Source organism: Corvus kubaryi, unplaced genomic scaffold (assembly GCF_017639235.1).
Source record: "Corvus kubaryi isolate FWS band 111438036 unplaced genomic scaffold, C.kubaryi_AGA036_p1.0 37300, whole genome shotgun sequence".
Taxonomy (NCBI): domain Eukaryota; kingdom Metazoa; phylum Chordata; class Aves; order Passeriformes; family Corvidae; genus Corvus; species Corvus kubaryi.
The window spans coordinates 1,960,216-1,982,908 of record NW_024581093.1 but is presented as its reverse complement, the minus strand read 5'-3'; the positions used below and the strand labels follow the sequence as shown (position 1 = coordinate 1,982,908).

At 40.4% G+C, this 22,693-nt stretch overlaps 1 protein-coding gene across 1 annotated transcript in view; it reads left to right on the top strand.

Moving 5' to 3' along the window:
* Positions 1 to 22,693, top strand: part of USP10 (ubiquitin specific peptidase 10) — a 47,375-nt gene that overhangs the window by 5,681 nt on the left and 19,001 nt on the right. Inside the window, exons 2-4 of the mRNA XM_042027101.1 lie at positions 14,050 to 14,118; positions 17,037 to 17,082; positions 21,668 to 22,687. Coding sequence (XP_041883035.1) covers positions 14,050 to 14,118; positions 17,037 to 17,082; positions 21,668 to 22,687 — 1,135 coding nt within the window. The remainder of the gene's footprint in view (positions 1 to 14,049; positions 14,119 to 17,036; positions 17,083 to 21,667; positions 22,688 to 22,693) is intronic.

Here is a 22,693-nt window from a genome sequence, read left to right as displayed (position 1 = left end):
TTGTAGGTACTATAGCAACCTTTTACTAATAGGCAAGATACTGATAATCCCTTGAATTCTTGGTGCAAGCATTAGGCTGGATGGAGAGTGAAATTGAAAAAGTTTGGTTAATTTGTTTAATGGTAGGGGCAGGCAATTAGGTTAGTGGTATTCAAATAATGGTTTTGGACCATGTTACTTAGGGGAAAGTATTTGGTTCAAAATTAGGCTGGTGCATAGTGTAGGATGGCCTTGTCATTTTAAATACGAGTAGATAGGGTAAAAAGGAGAGGGGAGTCAAGCAGAAAGAAAAAGAGCCATTGTCAGCACAGGTAACAGCTGAATTGCAAAAAGAATCGAGTTCTCTTGAGTTCCAGTCTACTTAGTCTGTCCATTAAATCTTACGGGTTCTAATAATAGCTAGCTGACCAAAGAAAGTAAGAAATAGCACTCTGATGTCCTCACAGCATGGAAAACCTCACTTTCTGTTCTGCTGCCTTTGGGATACAAAACCACAACTGTTAGAAAATGTCTGTGGAGCACTGTAGTTAATTGATACAAAGTTGGAAAAAAAAGTCAAAGACAACTTATTGAGGCAATTTCCACTTATTTAGGCAGTGCTCACTTCTCACCTAAGGGCTGTGACCGTAGACCATTGCCCTCAACAAGAAGTTTAAGCTTCCACATTTCACACCTAGTGAGAAGACAACAACAAGAAAAGGGTTTATACAGTTAGTGTGCTTTCAGAGCAGGCAAGAATGAAATACATAAAATTGTCATCCTGGCATTGCAAGCAACAGAAAATGTAAGTGAAGCAGAATCAGAAGTGTGAAAGAGGAGCAGTCAGCTTTCAGAGCAGAAGAAATAAAGCTGTTGAGTTTGCTCCTGTCAACAGGTTTGTGGTCTCAGTCTCTTGAACTTCATCATCGTCCAGACACTGCACTGGGCTGTGGTGGTCACTGGGCTGTGGTGGTCACTCTTGTTGCTATGAGTCCAGGAAGCAGATGCTGCCATGGTGTTTCAGGTACTGCCACTGCTCTGAGTTTTCTGAATTGGTCAGGATAAAGGCAATGGACGTGTATTACACTTAGCACTAACGATTGTCACATTAAGGCAAATACGATTTTCTGGTTTGGTGTAATCACGTCCTTAAAATAGAGATTTCCCCGAGTTTTTATCAGTATTGAGCCCTGCAATGATGTGGTAGAGCAGTTGTGCACGTTTTTTTCCCTTTTGCTTTGTTGCTGTTGGCACTGGTGAGTACCAGGGGTTGCAGCTGGGTCAGAGGGATCCCTCCTGCCCCACAGCAGTGCTCCAGTGGGGGCTGAGCTGTGTGGCCTGGGTGTTTTGATGGTAGTGTGGCTTCATAGTTGTAGTTAAAAAAGAGAAGCTAAGAGCAAATGTGTTTTTTAACCGTTTGGTTTGCAAACCAGTTTTTTTTCTAAGTTTATTTTGTGACAGCTTAAAATAAAAAGCGCTTCTAATTAGTGAAGAACTGCTCATTGGTCAGGTCTGAGTGTCCAGCACATCCAGTGTGTTTACTGAGTAGCCAGCAATATTTGATAATGGCAGACATCACTAATGTGAAACTTAAATCAGTTTGTATTTTCTAGTTCAGTTTGTTTTCTGTCTTATTTGCAAAACAGCTATTTTGAACAATTGTGTGAGTAACTCATTGCTTTACTGAATGTCATTATGATTTTCAAGATTTTTTAATTAGATTTCGAACCAAAAGAGGCAACGTACAGCCCCATGAGAAGCATATTCTTCCAAAAGCTGCCTAAATTGGTGTTGTTTGAAAATGGAAAGTATTATAGGTTTAGAGTGTGAAAGAAGTGTGAGGGTTGAGGGTGTGGTTTCATGGTTGTTGCTCAACCTTGTCTGCATTGTGGGCCAGATAACAATTTGATAGTACTTCTGTGGGGGTCTCTAAAGCCGTGGATGGATGGGGGAGAGGAGAGAAGGAGGTGCTGGAGTTGCAGAAGAGCTGGTGGAGCTGTGGGGTGGGAGCAGGGACGTTGCAGACCGAGCTGCTCCTGCCCCTGTCCCTGCACTGAGGAAGCTGAAGAGCCAGTGCAGAGCTGCATTTGCTCCCTGCTGGGTGTTGATATTCCTGTTCAGAGACGCCTGGATGAGCAGGCCAAGGAAGTGGTGACTCAACTCCTGCCTGCATGGAGGGTACATGAGCTATGAGTGTACTCTGATCTCTGAGCATTGGGGGCTTTACCAGTTCCTCAGTATATTCTGGTTTAATTCCTTTTTCACCTTCAGAAAGCAAAAGAATTTCAGTATCTTTGAGACTGTAAATGTGTCGGGAAATATCTGGAGTGCTGTGCTGTGCATTCTGTTCATTCATATGTGCAAAAGAATTCTGCATGCTAACGGAAGATCTTGTACAAGGAAAGACATAAAGTAGCAGCATTATCAGTGTTAGTCTTTTGAAATGAGCTGCTTAAAAAAGTCTTAAAATTGTCAAAGCTTTCTTGCAGTGTATCTACTGCCCTACTCATACCCAATTTTTAATGCTGTCACTTAAAAATATGAGTGTTTAGTATGCTTAGTGTTTGGGGTGTGGTGGCAGCAGTGTATTAATCTGTGCATTTGTTTTAACAGTTATGTTGCATCTATGTAATATTGTTTTGCAGATACTTAAGCTCTAAAACTGTCTCAGGAGGCGGTGGCATCTGTGTGGTGTCCCAATTTTCATTTTAACTTGCAAACCCCTTTGAAATACAACGTTGCTGTCACGAGCTTTGCCAGATCCTCACAGGTTTCTGCCTGCCATACATTGGGCTGATAGAGGAGGTGGATGGCTGAGAATTTCCTGAGAATCAGAACATGGGATGGTGTCCTCATGGGACATCCCCCATCCATGTGTGTCACCTGGTGAAGTCCTAGAAGGGGCTGGAGTTCCTGCAGGAGAAAACACAGTAAGAACCTCTGCAGAACTATTACTCTCAAACTTCAGCTGATACAGAACTTAAAATATTGGAGACTTCATTATGTAGTGGTAGTTGTGTTTCTTTTCTGTGATCCCCATGAGTCATTTACCAATCATTGTATTTTTCACATATTCTCTGGTTTATTTTTGGCTGTTTCTCTATGAGATAACCCATTTTTGGCAGGTCACAACTCGCAGAGGGGAAAGTCTCATTCTTCTTTGTTCCTGGCCACTTGTATATTTTGTTTGACACTGGTTCCTCACTTGCCTTAACATTCCTTCCACCAGTGGAAAAGTAAATTAAGAAGTCATCTGGGACATTTTTTTCTCAGTTTGACTGTAATCACCTCTCTGATCATTCAGCATGTGGAGAAGAGGTGAGATTGTGAATCCAGCAAAATGTTGTAAGCATTCAGCCCTTCAAAAATTTAGGGTTGAAATGTGAAGTTAGGCCATCAAAAGAGGCATATGAGTCCTGGGTAGGTGGGCTTAGCTGCTTTCCAAAAGTGCTAATCTGTACTCTTTGTCAGGATGGAGTCCAGACAGCTAATTTTTGCCTCACCTAATCTTAGCCATCTTAAATCCTGCCCTGAGTAATTGCTTGTGAAAAGCACTGTGTGGGTGACTCGTCTGCTGAGGTGCTGTTAGTGATAAATTTTAGTTTTCTACAGTGTTTAGCTACAGCAATTCAGAGGCTATGCATTCTTTTCCCACTTTTCTTTATATTCCACTGTGCTTTCCCGCTTGCTTGACAAATAGGAACAGCAATCTCCTCATACCCAGGGTGGAATTGTTCTCTGGGATAGGTCTGTATTGATCCTTGGAGGTATTTGTCCTCTGAAGATGAGAGTAGTGGAAATAAGCAAAGAAAATACCAAACATACACAGACTAGTGAGAATCAAATGAGGATACAAGCAGTCTGAATTTTTGTGCAGCTTTGCTTTTGATTGCTATATTTTGGAAGTATAATTTTTAGTATAATTTCCATACCTTAAATAATAGGGGGCCATCCAGAATGTCGGCTGCTGTATCTGCAAGGTTGGCACCTTCACCTGCATGGGAAGGGCACTCACTGTTGAGGCACATGGAGCAGCTCACAGGAGAGGGAGTGTGAGATACAAACTGCTGTAACTGAGTTAAAGAGGTTCCTCACAACAGTAGAAGGATTACGTGACTCCAGAATTTTGGGTGATAGTTCAGCTGTTGGAGGGGAGAGTGGTCTGGCAGGCACAAAACCCAGTCTCAATTTCTTTTTTTCTCCTTTGCTGTCTCCACCAATAAACCTTCAGATCCTCTGTCAGTGCTTCATCTAACTCTTGTTCCTCATCTTTGGCCTCATCAAACCAATTGTAATATTCTTGAACTATTTAAAACGTGCCCATATTTAATCTGTTTCATTTCTTAAAACTCAGGTTCTTTCACTTTTTATTCCTAGAGCTCTACTTCTGTTTTTTTCTTTTTAATAACCTCATCCAAGTCCAGATCTATTAAGTTTTCATTCTTTAAACCATGGATTTGAAGGATAAAAGCAGTCTGTGAGGTAAATCCAGGTATAGTAAGAACAGAAGAAAGGCTTTGCTCTGTCAGGGCAGTGCCAAGCAGCTCTGCAGTTCATGAAACATTCCAGGAAAGCCGGTCTTTGTTCCAGCAGCCCAGAGCATCCTGTGTGGCCAGGGTAGGAATGTGCTGGCTCCTGGATACTGCAGACTGTGGGGATGGTAGGGAAGATGCATGTGCTGGTTTTCCACCTGAAGGAACTTAGAGGAGCTTGTGGAAAATAATCCTTCAGAATCTTAGCTGCTAGAATAGCTGCTAAATAAAGATTTTGTAAACCACAGAAAAAGGTGGATTTATGCAGCGTACCTGGAAGTTTGGTGGACAGCTGTGAGGTGTTCCAAGGCAATTTGGTATTTAATGTGGCCAAAGCTGTGTTCTCCAAATGCAGAACTGACTTTATCACTTGTGTTCTTAGAAGTTCATCCCACTCTAGGTGTCTGCCACTGAAGGTCGCAGCCCTAATGATTTTAGTTTGGCAGAGGAAAAAAAAAAGGGCCAGCACCAAGGGTTTTCTGCTGGGAAGTATTAGATAAAATTACTAAGGGATTGTTTTGCCTGCCCCACCTGTAATAAAATAGTAGTTAAACTGGCTGTGTTCTTGAGAACTTTATGTTCCAACTTCTCTCTCCTCAGAGTTTATCATGCAGTAGTAAATCAGAATAATGCAAGTCTTAATTATTTTTGTACTTCATTGTAGCGAGAGTTTCCAATTTGCACATAGACTCAATAACTAGTTCAGTGCAAGAGGAGCCTGCAGAGCTTGAAGTAAATGTGTTTGCTGAATTATGAGCAACCAGCCTGGAGCTGGTGTTTTCAAACTTTTAGAAAGGGTGTGAAGATAGAGCCTTGGCCAGAGGTGTTGTACCAACCACTGTGCTTGAATTCAGAACTGAGGAAGGACCAGTTTCCCCATTTGGGAAGTATTTATTTTTCATTTGATATTTGTGAGGACTGCCAGCTTGGAGATTATGATAGGAAAGTATTTTTGTTTGGCTTGTATTTAAATTTAACATTGCAAGAAAACAGATCGGAAAATGTTACTACTTATCTTTATCACAGGCAGATGTTCTGTGGGTTTGTAGTGGTGGTGGAAAGGTGTCAGAAATTCCTTCTTTTACTCTCCAAAGAGCCAAGAGTTGATGTAATCACCTCTCACAATTCAGTTACCTTCCCTCTTGCTCTTGCCTGGAATGCACTTTCCAGGTATTCCTGCTGTGGTCCCAGAATGCTTGCTCTTCATTGTAGCTCTTGTTTACAACATGTATGTTCCTACCTTAGGTCCCAGGGGAAGGTGCAGGGAAGGCATTTTCTTAACACCTGATGGTGTGTCATAGGATGCAAATTAAAAGTTGTATAGAAAATGTGAATACAGTTCTCCTGTCAGGGACCACTGCTTTATGATCATATACAAATGCTGCAGTTACATTGCCCTGCTTGTGCTGTGATTATTTACAGAATAAGATGGTGCCTGTTTTGGTGGGCTTTTTCTTTGTTGTTTTGTGGAACAGAAAAATACCATCTGGGGAAAATCTTAAATGTGAAGCAGCAGAGGTTTTCTGCTGGTGCAGTTCTGGATATGGGAAGATAGGGAACAGCTAAAGGGAACTTTCTGGAACAGCTCTCTCAGAAATGCAGTGGTGTCTGTGTAAGATGGGTTGGTTTTTATTCTTCCACTCCCTTTTTTCTCCCCCCTGCTAACTATACTGACCATTTTAATAGACAACTTCCTTGGGCTGGATGCACTTTGTGGCAGCTGCTGTTTGAAATAGAGGAGTGCCAACAGGCACCTCATTATTGGAAATAGAATGGGGAGTGTACATAAACAGAACTTGTTTGGGTGTAAGAAATTGGCTCGTCTTTTGGCAGGGTTTTGTATGGTTATTGTTCAGTTTGTTGCTCTGACTTGAAATACGTTATATAATTGATAAAAAGAGCACAACCTGCTCTGCTTTTGTGAGTATTTGAGTTACAATATTCAGGATAAACTGCTGAGATCCATGTTGTGCCTCCTTTATTACATCAGGCTGTAGGGGCCATTTGGTCATGAAACCTGTCCTTCCAGTAATGTAAGAGTCACAACTGTACTTCCCTACTAGCCAGAGATCTGGCTTTTCCTCTGAGCAGAAAATGACTTTTTGAGGATGATAATTCTTTTTTTTTTTTTTTTTCATGAAGGAATAAAACCCCTCAGATTAATTAATGTGAAATGTGTAGAAAATCTGTAACTTCCTTCAGCTGTAAGAATTCTGTAATAACATCCAAAAAAAACCTGAACTGGGGAAAAAAAAAAAAGGGAAGGTTCAGTCATGCACTATATTTTTGAGCCTTTGATAGCTTAAATGGTGGGCAGGAGGAGTTGGCACTGACTCATGGGCTTAGGTGACCTACATTTACCTAGCTCTGATCTTTTTCCAGGCACTATGAAGATGTGTTAATGTTCTAGCTTTGAGCTGCAGGCTATTGATAAAGGACTGGCAGCTTCGCTAAGAGTTTGCTTCTGTTTTGTTTCATTTTCAACTGTTAAAAGTTTTGATATGAAACTGCTCCACCTTAAAGTACGGCTTCATTTCCATACATTTGTGTTTATAAAAGTTAGCTTTATTTTTTCTTAAGGAGGATATATTGACATGCTTTGCCTAAAAATACTACTATTTAGGCTGTGGTACAACTGTAAATACATGGCCAGTGGTTTTCATAGCTCCTGGTTATGGGATGCTGGTTGTAAATTCAAAATCTTAAAAAAAACCCCCACGTTTGCTGTTGGGGCTCCGTTTCACAATTTTGTCTGTGCTTTTTAAAGCATTTTAGTAATAAGTTTCTTGAGATTTGGGAGTTTGTAAAACCTTGTTGTCTCCAATTAAGTAATCATCTGTGTACTAAGACTTGATGAATTTCAGCTCAGAGGAAAGGACAACGTGAGGGAAGGCTGCTTTTTCCTACATTTTCCATATGAAAGCTGATAAACCCTGAGATACTGGGAGAGAAGTAAGGGGTGAGGAAGCGATGCCTTGTTTGCTGCGGGGATGACTAATGGGAGAGTGTTTTCTCTGCTAATAAAACCCGAGTGCAGTCATATGCATGTGCCCTTTTTTCCTTGCCAGAAAACACACTTCAGTCTGAATGCTTCCTTTTCCTCCTCTACTCCAGTCTGTCCCAGAGCTGTAAGAATAAGTCCACTTTGTAGGAGTAGCTCAGTGGGCAAGATTATATATATAATAGATATATGTATAGCTTAAGGTATGCATCAGCTATTCCATCATTTCAGTTCAAATGTGAACTAGTTCGGCGTGTTCGACCTTCTGCTTAGACGTTTAGTGGTGGCAAGGAATAATCCAGCTGTAAAAGCTGTATTTTTAACTCCTTTATGGAAAAGCAGTTGAAGTGGGAGTATTTGCAGCTTCAACTAATTTGACTGAAGATCTGAAGCTGCTGGGTGGTAGATGAAAGCCGCGTTAGTGCTTTCTGAAAGCCGAAGTTGACACTTCATTTTCCTGGCTTTCTTGTAGCACAGGTGATCCCAGGATGATGATGCATCAGCAGTGCTATTTCTACCCATTTTTCTAGGACAAGCAGCTGTGGAACACGTACTCATCCTCCTTTTATTCCTCTAGGACAGTGTTCGTGCTGCTAGACAGGAACACCAGTGGAGATTTCATTACAAGCGGTGGGGTGACATTAGCATTCAGTTTTTAAAGTGGTTAGGGGGACCACAGCAAAAACCAGTCAGCATGGGGAGAGCTTGCAGGTCAAGTATTTTAACCCTTTGGGGTCTTTTTCCCTCTCCTTGGAATTAGTTCTGTTGCTGCTGCTTTTATCTGTATAGTTAAGATGCTGCTTGGTCAGTTATTACACAAATATAAAAGTACTTTTACTTTCATTCCTGAGTAGTAGAAAACATTTTTTGTGTAATGTGTTTGGTTAATTCCTTTTCTGTAATTTGTGTTAAAATCTAGCTGCAGTTAATACCTTGAAGATGTAAAGGGGATGGTATTGATGAAATGATTTATTCCAAGTGCTGTAGAATCTGCTGGAGTGAGCTGGATGTTACACTGCTGTAATCACATTGGAGAGATTAAGTTAGAAACTGATTCAAGTTTTGTTGTGGCTGGAAACACCAGCAACTGACAATCAGCAGGATTTGGGATTTGCTCTAAGGAAGGTGTTTAACGTGAGTATTTTTGTAGAGAGAATTAATGTTGGGGAGCAGGGACTTGATACAGGGGACTTGATTCCTTGCAGCATGTCAGACTGAACATGGAAATTGGTGACAGAGGCTAAGGAGTGAGTTGGAAACACTGCACCAGCTTTAATAGTCCATCCATTCAATATTCCTGACTTGTATTATAGAAAAAATACATTGCAAATATGTTACACTTCTAGGAACTTTCTCATCTGCAGAGTATTTGTGTAATATTCTAGTCTTAAAATTTTAACTGGAAGGAGAGAGTACAGATGCAGTTCTTTTGTTATCCTCTCTTCAGTAACACAGGAGGCAGTTCAGAGCTACAGTTTTAACTGGTTCTTTCAGTTATTTTTAAGAATTTAGTTGTTTGGGGGTTTTTGTAGTCCCAAGAGTTGTATGACAGTATTTTACATTCAGTGCCCAAACTTCAATTGCAAAATCTTGATAGGTGGAAGTAAGGCAAAGAAATTAAACTTGAAGTACTGGAACACGCATGTCACCATCAGCTTCATGAGAAAATATACCATTTTAGAATTGCATAAAATATGTTTAATTTTGCAATTTTTTCTTTAGTTAATGTGCTGCTTGTTAGTGTTAGTATTCGAAGGGAAAGATTTTAGGTATGTCCTGTCTGAAACTACCTCATTTTTAAGGTTTATTCAAGCATTGTTAGTTTTATTTTCATCCTTGGTTTCATACATGTGACATCTGCAAGAAGAGATTCACATTTGAAAACTCCCAGAAGTTCAGAACTTGTGTATGTTGAAACCAGTATTTAAAAAAGCAGAGTGGAAAGCAGCCCTTGTGAATAATTGTCTCTTTTAAGTGATTGATTATGAAACCTCAATATGGAAGAGACCGGATGGAAAATACATAAATACTTGATTGTGCAGTGTAAGCAAAGTATTTTATTATGTTGGTGTGTGTTTACTCACATCAGTTAAATCTTGGTAATTGTAGTGTGTTTGTTAACATTGTACATCTCTGGCAAATGGTCAGTTTGGGTTACAGTTGAGAATTGCAGAATGGAAGAGATCCATCAGTATGTTTTGGGTTTGGTGGTGTTTTTCCATTCCAAAGGAGAAGTTTGGTAGCACTGACAAGGAAGTGGAAAGGTAGCAGAGGTAGAGCTGTCCTGTGTATCCCCCCTTTCCAAGAATTCCACAAAGCCTCATTCTTTCCACACACCCCTGCCTCCCCCCAGAGGAGGTTATTATTTTCCATCTGTTTTTTTATACAGTTGCAAGTGGAAGGTCATTGGGATTTGTTTGATACTGTTCTGATACTGCTCTTAGTTTGTGACAGAAATCAAGCTCTCCAGGCTGAGGTGTCCTAAGGGAGCCTTGAGCACACTCAGTGCAGGGTCAGTGATGGCTCTGCTGAGTTAAATCATCTGGGGAGGAGTGCATGTGAAATACGTGCTCCCAAAAACGCCAGAGGAATGATTCCTTCGCAGGAGCCAGGACAGACAGCTCTTACATAGGTTGTGGAGAGGGTTTGAGAAGGAGAGGGAGGGCAGATGGGACTGAATTAAGCCTCTTAGGGATTAGGTATCTTTAAAAGTAAGTCTGGGGGTATTGTTACATTCAGAAATTTTCAAAACTTTCTCCCAATGTTCTTTTCAGATTTTCTTCCAAATTCAGTCTTGGTGTGAGACTGGATCTCCTAAGCTTTATTCCTGCTCTCCTGTGAGTGAACACTGACACCATTGACTAGTGTTTAGCATGCTTTTCAAGCAGCTGCGTTTTTGTTTGAGGCTATAAATCAAAGTCAATTTTTGAAATCAGGAATTGAATGTTAAACAGTGTTGGAGAAAGCTTGATTTTTGTTCTTTTTTTATTTTGTCTTAACAAGAAATTTGTAGAGAGGTATTAATTAAACTTCAGCTTTCCATGGATAATGTTTTTTAATATTTTGTGTTTGTATGTTGCCAGATCCCCTGAGTTTCTGTGTTATTGATAGGAATAGGCCTGGCTGTTGCTGCCTGGGCCAGGTGAGCTCTGTGCTCATGTGCAGTGCCCAACCTTCGCTCAGGGAGCTGTGCAGTTGCTGGTGCAGGTGAAAGGCTGTTGCTGCCTTGGCACAGCAGTGATGGTGCAGGACAAGCAGCTTATCTCAGGCACAGCACAATCTCTCACCTGCTCCAGGGCTGACCCTGGGCTTTCTGTGTCTGACTCCCACTTCTCCTTGGAGCTTGTGAAGTCCGTCTGTTATCCCTGATTGGGACCTTAAAGTAGTGTGACGTACAGGATCAGAGACTGAGACAGCGTGGGGCAGGTTAGTTGGGCATTAAAGGCATCAGTTTGATGTAGTTGTAATGGGTATGTGTTTCTTGCACACTTGAAAATACTAAAATTGGAATTGAAATCATCTGAAATGGGTTTCGCCAAGCTTTGATACGTGCTGATGTATCTCTGCCATGTGTTAAAATGTTATTTATAGAGTGGGGGAGAAATTAATGCTGGTCGTGAGTAGCTTGGTAAGTTGTGTAAGTAATTTAATTAAATGTTTGATGTTCCAAGTATTAGATTTTATTTGTCAGTTTGGAGAAAAAAGGCAACTTTGGGAATTTTGGGATTAGGTGGAGTAATTTTGAGGGTGCAAGCTGGGACCCCAAAAGCTCATGCTGATAATGAGGTTATTCTTGTAAGGGTGTGCTACTTTTTATAGAATCCTAGTCTTCTCTTGCTTAAAATTTCTTATTGGGCATTTCAGGTGCAGGAAAACCTTCTAAATTTGAATTAATGGTGGAGGGTAAGTACTGCAGTAATGCTGATGCTGTTTCAAGAGCTCGAGCAATTATTTTCTTACGCAGGTTACTTGTAGAGTGCCAGGTACTGATTCCTTGGGCTGGATGCATGGATGGGATGGGTGGATGGACAGCAGGCAGGGAGTTACAGTGTCTTTCAAATTACTTAAAATACATTGGTTTTTCCCCCTCTGAATCCTTTGTTTTTTGGTAGGGATTGTTATACTTGCCAAGGGATGTGATATCACAGTTCTTTTTCACTTGAATGCGTAGCTGTGTCTCGAAAAGGGTAGAAAATTCTGTCCAGCTTGCAGAAATTATTTCTGGAGAGATGAGGCTGACTGGAGGCAGAGGAGGTTGGTTAAACTGGGCAGGTTTAATGTCATTGGTCCTATGGCCTCAGGTTTGTTTTGGAACAGTATTTTTCTCAGTTACTGTGCAGAGATCTTTTAACTGGTGACTTAATGAAGGTGTGAGGCATTGGTAAATAAAAACAAATAAATTAGATAAAATTCAGTTTATTTCAAGCCCAGATGGGATGGGTTTTTTGAGCTTTAGTCTGACTAGGACTAGATGTTGGTAAATATTTAAAGTCTTGTTTTAAATTATGCAGGAAGAGTTGCAAAGACACAAATTTCTCTATATGAATACACCATTAAAACAGTTCATTAAAGTGGTGTTAATGATCACTTTGTTCAATTTTTTGTCTTGTGTTTCCTCATTAAAAAAGAACCTCAGAAAGAAGTACCAGGCCTGTGATACTTCGCTTTAAAAAGTTGTTAAATGAAGTGACTGTATTATATTATTGCATGAAGGAATTAGGGTTGGATTTATGTAACTTTTAATAGACTACACTTGAGATTGTTTTGTTCTGTTGCATGACTGCATCAAAAATACCTCTTAAAACATAATTTAGTGATGAGTCAGCAAGTGATTTTCTTAGGTTTGTTTTTGGAATATGATGAGGTCTAGTTCATGTGCTGCTGAATAAAAATGCCTTGGTTATATTGAGAGCATAAACCAAGCCCGAGTCCTGTGCCAAGAACTGTGAAGCCACTCGGGTACAATTTAGGGATCTGTTGGGTTTGGGGTGTTGGATTCTCCCTTGGTGGGCAGCAGTTGGCTGTGGGAAGAGTTTTTGAAGCATTAAATGTTTAACTGTTCTTCACCCTTTGAATCACAGATGTTCCAGTTTGTTTTGACTGATGGAGCTGTTTGTAGTCTAAACTAGATTACATTACTGTTTTTAAAAACCCTGAAGGCCATTAAAATGGGCACACACTGCCACATGTAAAAGTGATGTGTGATGAATCACTTTTTGTGTAAGAAAACTATGGTTTGTAATTGCTGTGGAATTTGGCTTTCAGTTAAGCTTCGAAATTTCTGAATGTAGATGGCTGTGAGTCGTGTAGACATCAAGTTCCATTGCAATAAACGACCTAAAACTCTGAAAAAAGTCCCGTGATTGGGTTATTGTGTGTGCAGTGTGTGGCGGCAGCCTGCGCTTCAGAAGAGATGATTTCCCAGATTTTAGGAATTCTTTTCTCTGGCTCAACTCCCACTCTGGTTTGTTGTATCTTGATACAGCCAAGCTGAGGATTTACCACGAGCAAGACTTAACTCTGCTGAAAAAGCTTTTCTGGTAGGAGGATGGAGGAGAGCAAAGAATTGTGCAGAATGACCTTGGGAGAACACGGAGATAAATGGGAGTGGGGACTGTGATGTTCTGGGCCAGACTGACCTGCTTTCATCCACAGCACTTCTGACTAGTGACTCCTAAAGTCAATATCCTTCCACATGCCAAGAGTGGCGTTTTTCAGTCCTCTTTGTCTGTTTTGTCAGTTTATTCAGCTCCTTGTTCAACTTCTTTTTGTCCTAATATCTCTGCCCTGAACGTTTGGGTGCTATTCAGTCAATTACAGCTGGAAGTGGAAGTTTATAGAAACTTCCAGGTGCTGTGAAATGCCAACAGGTCAGGCCTTTTTATTGGGAATCTTTTATTTTCTGTAAATTAAATATAAACTCTCACTTTAGTGTAATTTTCTTTGTGGTCTTGTTAGATACTTTTTTTCAGAGAGTGTCTAGATGCAAAATACCTGAAAAGCTGCAGAAAGATGGGGAAAGATGTTTTATCTTAGGTTTGTTATGGAGAGTTCCTGGAATAACAAAATCATGATATTTAGAGTTTCTAGGCAGTTTCAGTTCTGTGCTTGACCTCTCAGGGACGGTAACTCATCAGTTTAGCAGAACTCTGAAGATGTAATTCTTGGGTTATTTTCTGTTGTGAGGGGTGTCTTTAGAAGGCAAACCAGCCTCTGTGTGGGGCTTGTACGAACTGGTGCAACTCCTCACCCTGCATGATGATTTTAAATTGGTCACAGGATGAGGAGCAGTTTGTGATCACCTCCAATGGGAATTTGAAGGAAAATGCTTTGTATACAGTTTCAGAGCTTAAAGTTCTTTGCTAAAGATGTAGGAAGGAACCAAGATGGGAGTTGGGCTGCAAACAGGTAGAGTTTCTGACTCCCAGCACATGGGTCTTTCTAAATTCTAGTATCTTAATGGATTTTAATATGAATTTATTAATTGTATTGAATATAAATAGTCCTTTAACAAAGATCCTTCTCTTTTATTTTTAGTATATTTTTGGGGAGTTCAGCCCTGATGAATTTAATCAGTTCTTTGTGACTCCACGATGCTCTGTTGAGGTAAGATCTACTTTAAACTTGTTTTAGAAATAACATTTGAAAGCTCCATCTCTTGTGTGCATTTGAAATACAACAATACACATACTTCTTTATCATTCACTTGGCTTTCTAATTTACAAACTGAAAATATTATTCAGTAGTCTTCATTCCATGTATGTGGATATTAAGTAAATTTTTAGATATAAATTAATGATTCCACCTTCTGGTTGTCATCTTTCAGAGCTGGAGCAGCTGACAGTAGTGGTAGGATGTTGACAATGAGTTTTCCAGCCCTGTACCTCAGCTTTGGTGGAGTTTTTTTGAGGGGTAGATACTGAGACTTGCCCAGCAGAGTTCTTGATTGTAAAGTGGGCTTTTAAGTCTTGGGAGCCTTTTGAAGCACAGGGATTCTTAATATTTTGGCCAGGTGAAGCACTGCTAAGCCTCAGAGCTGTGCTCGCAAGGAAGGATGTATGTGAGGTCTGAGAAGTGCATCAGTAATGAACTAATCAGAGTGATGGAGAGAACCACAGAGTGGAAACAGTTGTCTTTGTGTGTTCGAGTTCATGACCCACTCACATAGTGTCGTAGGCTCTTACTCTCTGTAGTTCTTGGTAGAGAATGATGAAACCATTTTCCTTTGTAGGGAAGAGTTTTATCCCATTGTCCTAATCTCCAGACTTGAAAAATAATTTTCCTCTGGGTCAATTTCCATGTATTTCCTCCAGACATTTCCATTCAAACATTTCAGTCATGCTTCCATCCTGCCCTCTCAACATAAAGGAAACTAACACTCGAGCTGTAGATGGGGAAATCCTTTTGTCACAGTTTACAAACCATTGTTAATGTGACTTAGCTTCCTGTAGCTTAATTTTCCAAGGATAATTAGTGTAATAAACTGCTGAACAATGAAAGGGCACGAAGGGAATGGGGTGGGGTAGGGAGTGAGGGAAGTTCAGTAAGGAAAAAGAGCATTTCTGCTCTTTTAGGGGGAGAGCTGTGTCTCTGGTCTGTGGGAAACAGAAGAGATCTTTAGGTAATACTTGGTAGCTGTGATGATCTTGCTGTTTTCCCACCATAAATGCAGTCACAGCGGTGGGACATTTTCATCCCATGAAATGTCACCTGAAGTGCCCCCCATCAGCTGTTCCAACACTCACCTTGGGGAAGATGAAAATCATATCTTGACTTCTGCAAAGCTGTTCTCTAAGTATGAACCTGCAGCATCTGAACCAGTGTGACTTCATTTTCTGTCTCAGTGTACCACTTACTGGTTGGCTGTCAAAACAAAGAGCTCTTAAACGATGTTCCTTAAGTTTGTCCTTGATCTGGTTCAGTTCAACGTTTTAATTACCTGGATGGTGAAATAAAAATGATGCTTATTAGTTTTGCATTAATTGGTGTAAAAAATTGGTTTGAAAAAGGCAGGGTGAAATTCAAGAAGGACGAGACAGAGATGATAATGCTGCAGTGGTGTTTGACACACATCGTGTTGGGGACAGTCCTGGCATGTGCTGGTGTCCCTCTGAGGTCCCTTAACTACAGACCCAAGGGAGTAGTTAAAGCTAAAGATTGTCTAAAATGTCCCTTTTACATGTGACATTTGTGACACATGTTCTGTCTCATACCTGTTGGCTGAGATGGTTCACATGACCCTGCTGTACAGAACAAGTCAGCTGTGCAAAGGTGCTTTTGATTAATCAGATATGTAGGGGACCAAGAGGCTGACTACTTTTTAAAAAAATCTTTCTATTTTCTGAAGGTCTTTGATTGGGATAAAACCCAAGAATTGCAAGGTTTATCATAAACTGTTTGTCATAGACATTAAGAGCTCTAAAATTAGATTGAGCCTGTGTTCAAAATTAATATGGATAATAGGTTCTGGAGCTTGACCCACTGATTCTCATTGTTGACTTGAAAAGATGATATATTAAGATGTATTGAGGTTCATAAACCTCATGGATTTACAGCATGTGTGCTTTTTATATACTTTTCCAATGGAATTTCAGGAACATTTTTCTTGCTGCTTCTGATGCACTGGTGTCTGCAGTGCATTAAGAAGGCAATGTGTAAGTATCTGCAGCTTTACAGAACTGAAAACTTCAATAAAGAAATCCTTTATTTGTTACACCATTGAATTACTATTTAGAATAGCACTGTAAAGCTGCACTGTCCCCTCAGTGTTCCATCTCCCACTGCAGAACTAGTTCCATGTTCTCCAGGGAGCTGCTGGAATGTGGTGTGGCCATGGCTGCCAGTTCCTGCAGGCACAGGAGAAGCTTTCAGCTGCTGAGGAGGTTTAGGGGCAGGTGGGGGGGATGGGGGTTAGAAATTGCCCACGTGTGGTTACACCATAGCAAGGATTCTGTCAACCCCTGAGTCCATAAAGTGATGCCACTGTTTGGACGAGATGTATTTACAAACTCTGTGCTGTGAGTACATTATGCTTAGACTGATCAATGTGTTCCAGAATCCACCTTAGCTGAAAGGTTTCAAGGACCACACTGGAGTAGGTTGAGAGTCAAAAGGTTTAGGTGTGATTGTTGGCTGTGCAAAAGTTTGTTTCATCATTTCACAATTTGGTCTATCCTCAGTTTTTGTATAGAAAGAGGATATGTTCCTCCTCCTAAAATCGGGGTGAGTTGATGAAGAAAGATCCTGATGCTGGGAGGTGAATTGCTTGAGAGGTTGGTGAGCCTGTAGTGTGTAACCAAGATAATCTTTATCTTTCAGTACAATGTGGTAATCTGCAAGGACAGCTGAAGCTGCAGTGTGGGATTTGATAAATATAGAAGCATGAGTTCAAGGCATCCTCTCCGAAAATCAAATCTCAATTATGATGTTATTTTTAAAGGATTCGGATGTTTCAAATGAAACTGATATCAAATGTTCATAGATTTGCTTTGCCTTTAAATAAGTTTCATTTCTTTTTTGTACAGCTCCCCCCATACAATGAAACAGTTTCATGTGGTATTAAATCCACAGGTAAGTTTCATGATGGTAAGAAATCAAGATTTTTTTTTTTTTAAACTTCAAGGTTATGACACTTTATTGAGATTTACTGTAACCTCTCTTTAATTGTTAGAACTTGCTCAGCACAGGGATTTATTAAGCAGGTTGGTTTTTTTAATTCCTTTACTGAATGATATCTGCGAGAGGTTTTGAAAATCCTGCATTGAACTTCAGCTAATTACAGTGGACATCTTACTCCTCCTTGACTGTGCCACAGTCTTAGAGTCCTGTGGAAACACTGTAGGATGTAGCTGTGGAAGTGAGTGGGGCTGAAGAGCCACAGCATGAGTATTTTCTAACAGTTACAGCAAGACTGCTCTGCAAGCAGTGCTCTGTTCTGTGCTCCTTTTGACTCTTGTTTCTGCCTGGCTTGGTTGTTTTTTTTTTTTTTTTTTTGGAGAATCCTGGTTTGGGTTTTTTTATCTCTTGATGAAAGTGTGACAATGTAAAAATACATTACAGATTTCCCCTTTTAAAGCTGTAATGCTCACAGGTCTCATCTGCCTCAACTCATACCTCTTACAGCCTGACCTTACTTCAGAGTTATGAGAAATGGACAGGTAGGTAGGAGCTGCCCTGGGATCCTCACTCTATATAGTTTAAACCAAACTGTCACAGTATTTTAAGCAGCAGGTAAATTAGTTTTTTGTTTCCTCCTTGAAGCAGAGGAGAGCAAGGAAGCTGAGACCCAGATGTAAATGAAAATGACTCCAGATCTCCTTAGAAAATCATGCAAGTATCTGACTGAACATTTCTCAAAAGTAGTCAAAAGAGGACCAAACCACACATTAATGTTTAAGAACACCTGATCATTGTGCTTGGAGACTTTGGCCTTGCATTTAAAGATAAACAAGATAGGCAGTCAGAAAGAAGGACCACAGGTCCCATTTGAAAGAAGATCAGCAACACTTCTGACAATTCAGGAGTTTTATTTAGTACAAGACTAGTTTTAGGATCCTGAGTAGTTTTAAGTAGGAGTTAGAAAGGGTCTTTAAAAAGCCCATATGGTGTGAATTGTCTGTTGGTGACAGGGGCATCTAGTCACATATTGCTTTGTCTAACTGGATTCAAGTTTTGTTCTTTCAGACTGAGATTTTAACGTTCACAAGCCATGCAGAAAGTTGGTTTGTACAAATGTCTTTCAGATCATTCCTAGACCTTGAGAGAACCCCTCCCAGCCCTGAGATTAGGTAATGACAGCAAATTAGGTTTTGCTTGAAAAATGTCTTTAACAAGCTTGCACTGTACTGTGCATGCACATTATCACTGTGATGGCTGCATAGGAAGCTGTGCAAACTAAACTGGAATGCTTGTTTATGCAGAATATTTATATTTATAAATGATGACACACCCTTACCATGTTACCATTCCCCATAGTCTTCATTTTTTTCCATACTTATCTTCAGTGTTTAACTTCATTACAGAATTAGAATATCTGTTAATACCTACTAGGAGTAATCAAATCATGGCTTAAGCTCTAATATGCAGAACTCTGTTCACACTAATTAGTACTGTGCATTCACAGATTCTGGGGTTGTACATAGACTGTCCTTGGAGCATCTGTCGGTGCTTGTTTCAATATGTGTGCTGTGTTGTTCACGGCAGAGAGATCTGTTTCAGTCCATTCAGAAATAGAGCTGTGAACTAGGTTGAAACAAAGATGCCCTGAAGCAAAGTGGAAAGTCAAAACAAATAAGGAAAAAAAATTTCCTCTTATTTTTCTCAAATGAACTTGACAATCTTACAGCAAATGAGCTTCTGCCAGTCATTCCATAGACTAACTATGCAGTAGCTACTATTATTTATTATTCTAATCCTGCTGTAAGGTGCAAAGATTAATTGCTCAGCTGTAACTTCCTAATTTGTGTGTTAAATGCTACAACATCAGTTATGCTCTTGGCAAGGTTTCAGCCTACATCGTTCATTGTGCCATAACTGTAAGGGATTTGTTCTGTTTTCTGCTCCCCACTAGCCCTGAGTGGGCTCTTGTGATTGTTTAGTGTACAATAAACTGATAAATTCACCAAAACTAGAAAAAATGCTCCCTTAGATGATGTTTTTTGCTAGGTTAGCTTTGGGTCACACAAGTGCTGGGAGCTTGCTGGGGAGAGAGGAGCAGGACAGGGGTACAGACGTGACAGCTTGTACTTTGGGCTGTGATAGACTTGGCTCGCCCATGAAGGGAAACCGCATTCTTTGTTTTGAAGCAGTTATTGCATTTTTTAACGTGGATTTTGGAAAAGAAGTAGTCCTGGATTATTTGAAGTGGTAGGACTTGAAATGTGCCCAATAATTCATTTGTATCAAGGCAGGAGGAATATTGGGTGTTACCAGTTGTTGCCTGTGCTTTGTGCTGTTGTAACAAAGGGTAGAAAGAACCAGCTCTTGGTTCATGCTTGAGCTAAGGAGTCACTCCATAAACAGACGAACTAATGAGGAATGGTTTTGTTGTGGTTTTATATCCCTTAAATCCCCCAAAACTTTGCATTTGCAAGCAGAGGAAGCTGTGGCTGGTTTGGAGCTGTGTGTGCACAGCCAGCTCAGGCTCTGTGGCATTGACAGCCCCTGGAACAGGAGGTGCTGCCTGAGCTCTCCCAGCCCTTCCCTCTTCAGTGCAGATCAGGCACAGCTTCCCCCCTCCCTGGCTCCAGGCTGCTGATTTTTTAAAAAAGAAACTTCAGCCCTCTCTTCTGGGTGGTGATGGCTTGTCAGTGATTGCAGAAGTGGTTGGTGAATGACAGAGAGGGTGTTAAACATGCTTTCTCACAGGGAGAGGGAAAAAAATTAGAAATTTGAAATTCACTCTCTTCTTAAGATGATTTAGAGAATCCAGATACGTGTGGAATTTTTACCCTTTTTTGTTTTCAAAAAGTCTCCTTTAGTCTGACTGGCAACAAGATTGAAGTTGGTATGTGACGTGTTTGCTTCTCGTTTAGTCAGGTTAATAGATCAAAGCAGAAAAGCAATTAACATCTTTATAATTTGTTCTTAAATCATAATATGTTGGTATCGCATGGATAAGTCAGACCTCAACACATGTTGAATGTTTGTTACTCTTCATTTGATATTAAAAAATACAGATTCTTGTTCCTGTCACATTTTTTAAAACTAAAATATTTGTTAGCAGACTTTTCTAGAAAGTATCCAGAGAGTTGCAGAACTCTCTTCCATTGACAGTCGTATATCAAAATATCCTCCACTAGATTGTTTTCCCATAGGGTTATTTCCTTAGATGTGTGAATGAATAACTTCTTTTCTGGGACCTGTTGGTTGCTTTTTGTTGTGTTTAAAAAAGAATCCACCTCATTTTAGTGAGTCTGTGGTGTACTTGAAAATATTCATTTGTTGGCATGTCATGCATAATGTAAGTTGCACAAAGTCTTAAAAGTTTAGTGGTGTATCCACTTACATTCCTTTGGAATTAATATCTAATGTTGTTTGGTTCTGCAGCAAGTCTTAAAAATTGGCAATGCGTGTTTCAGCCCCCATTGTTGAGGAAACACAAAATACTAAAATGTAATGTCTTTGAAACAGTAACATAGATACCATAAAGACCTACAGAGCTTTAAAATGTCAACTTACCTTCAAAATTCCTGAAACTGTTTCATTAATTTTCTATCTTTGATAGTTACAGAAATAGTTGTAGCTGAAGTATTCAGTGTTACCAGTTAGCACACATACATTATAACAATAAAATCCATGAAATTGCAGAACTTGGTGACTGAAAATATTTTGTGATACTGCAGCGTGCCATGAGAATATTTCTTAGTGTTTCTTTAGTTCCAAGGCAAATAAATAAATCAACAAAACAAAAAAACCTGTTCATATTTTTTCAATACAACTCCTATATACAAGTTGAATGTTGATTTTATGTTGAGGAGTATCTGTTGTATTTCATGTCGTAAAATCCTGGACTTGTATATATCATTACTCTTACATAGTAACAAATCCAATTGTGATAAAATTAAAGAAGTTATCAGTGAGCCTAGAGGTTCAAAAGCTTTAATTGCAGTGTTCCACAAAAGCTTTAATTGCAGTGTTCCAGGCAATTAATGAAAATATTTTTCTGTTATTAAGGATTGTGATAAATCTTTGATTGTGATAAATCACACCAGGAAAACCAAACCCAGCCCCTCAAGAACCAAACCTCAGATGGGGAAAAGTTAAAAAGGCAAAGGCTTAGATTTTGTCATTGTCAGTTGAACAGACTGGCTTGAGAAAAAGCATGGAGTAAAGTATTACACCATATTTTATAGGCAATTATCCAATAATTAATTTATTGCAGATTATTCCTATAGTCATTGGACTTTAATAGTTTTCCTTAAGAGGTGACTTTAATAGGGGTTATGTGCAGGAGCTGTGCAGTGATTTGGAAATTACATAACTCCAGTTAAGAAAACCTGAATCTTTAAGAAAATGATCTTACGAAAGCCTTCATGATTGAGAATGAGAATTACTTTTGTTTGGGGAAATGTAGTTTGTTTTTGGAGTTACAGGAAAATAGGGAGGTTTTTGATTCAGTGTGATTCTCTTAACAGATTTGCTTTCTCTTGTCCAGGGGAAGAGTATCAGAGAATTGAATTTGGTGTTAATGAAGTTATTGAGACTCAGTCATCTGTCCTAAATAACACCGACTACAGTATTTCAAGTACTCTGAATCCTCAGGCTCCAGAATTCATTCTCAGCTGTGCACCTGCTCAGAAAACTCCAGATGATGCTCTCAGCAACACAAACTACAACTCCATTGACTGCCAGTTCAGTGACCCCACCCTGGCTCTGGACAGCGGCTCCAACGCTGAAAACGACAGCTTGGCTGGAGGCCTTGGGCAGAGGGAGCGGAAAAAGAAGAAAAAAAGACCCCCTGGATACTACAGTTACTTGGAAGATGTCCCTGACGGCGTGGCTGCCCCGGAGGCGCTGGTGAACGGCCACGCCACGGCCGCCGGACTCAACAGCCTGAGCACGGAGGACACGGAGCTGGCAGGAGACCTCCCCTCCCTGGCCACGCCGAGGACTTGCAGCAGCCCCGCCAGCTCTGTGGACTTCCTGGCCGGAGCTGCGTGTGCCGAGCCCGGCGCCGCAGCCCCCGGCAGGACTGCCGGGCAGCCCGAGGTATGCCGCCTTCCTAATTCTGAACAGTTTTGCCTCCCCTCAGAGGCCATCAGAGATAGCCCCCTAAGGACAGCTGTTGTACAGTCTTATGCTGGTACTGATACTACTGAAACTCTTGGCGTTACTAATGGACAAACACTTGAATCCTCTGGTGAGGACACAGCTGCCAATGGGGTAGAATTGCACACTGTGGAAAGCACTGACTCAGACCAAGCTAAGCCTGAGGAAGCTTCACCTACTACTGAGGCAACGGTCCCGCTTGCAGGATCAGTCCCTGTTAATCAGCCTGCAAAATCGTGGGCTAGTCTTTTTCACAATTCCAAGCCCTCTGCTTCCACATCTGTGGTCTATGTTGAGACTAAGTATACCCCTCCTGCCACATCTCCTCTGGTCCCTGAAAAACAGGTTGAAGTCAAAGAGGGACCTGTTCCAGTTTCAGAGGATCCTGTAGCCATAAAGATTGCAGGTATAG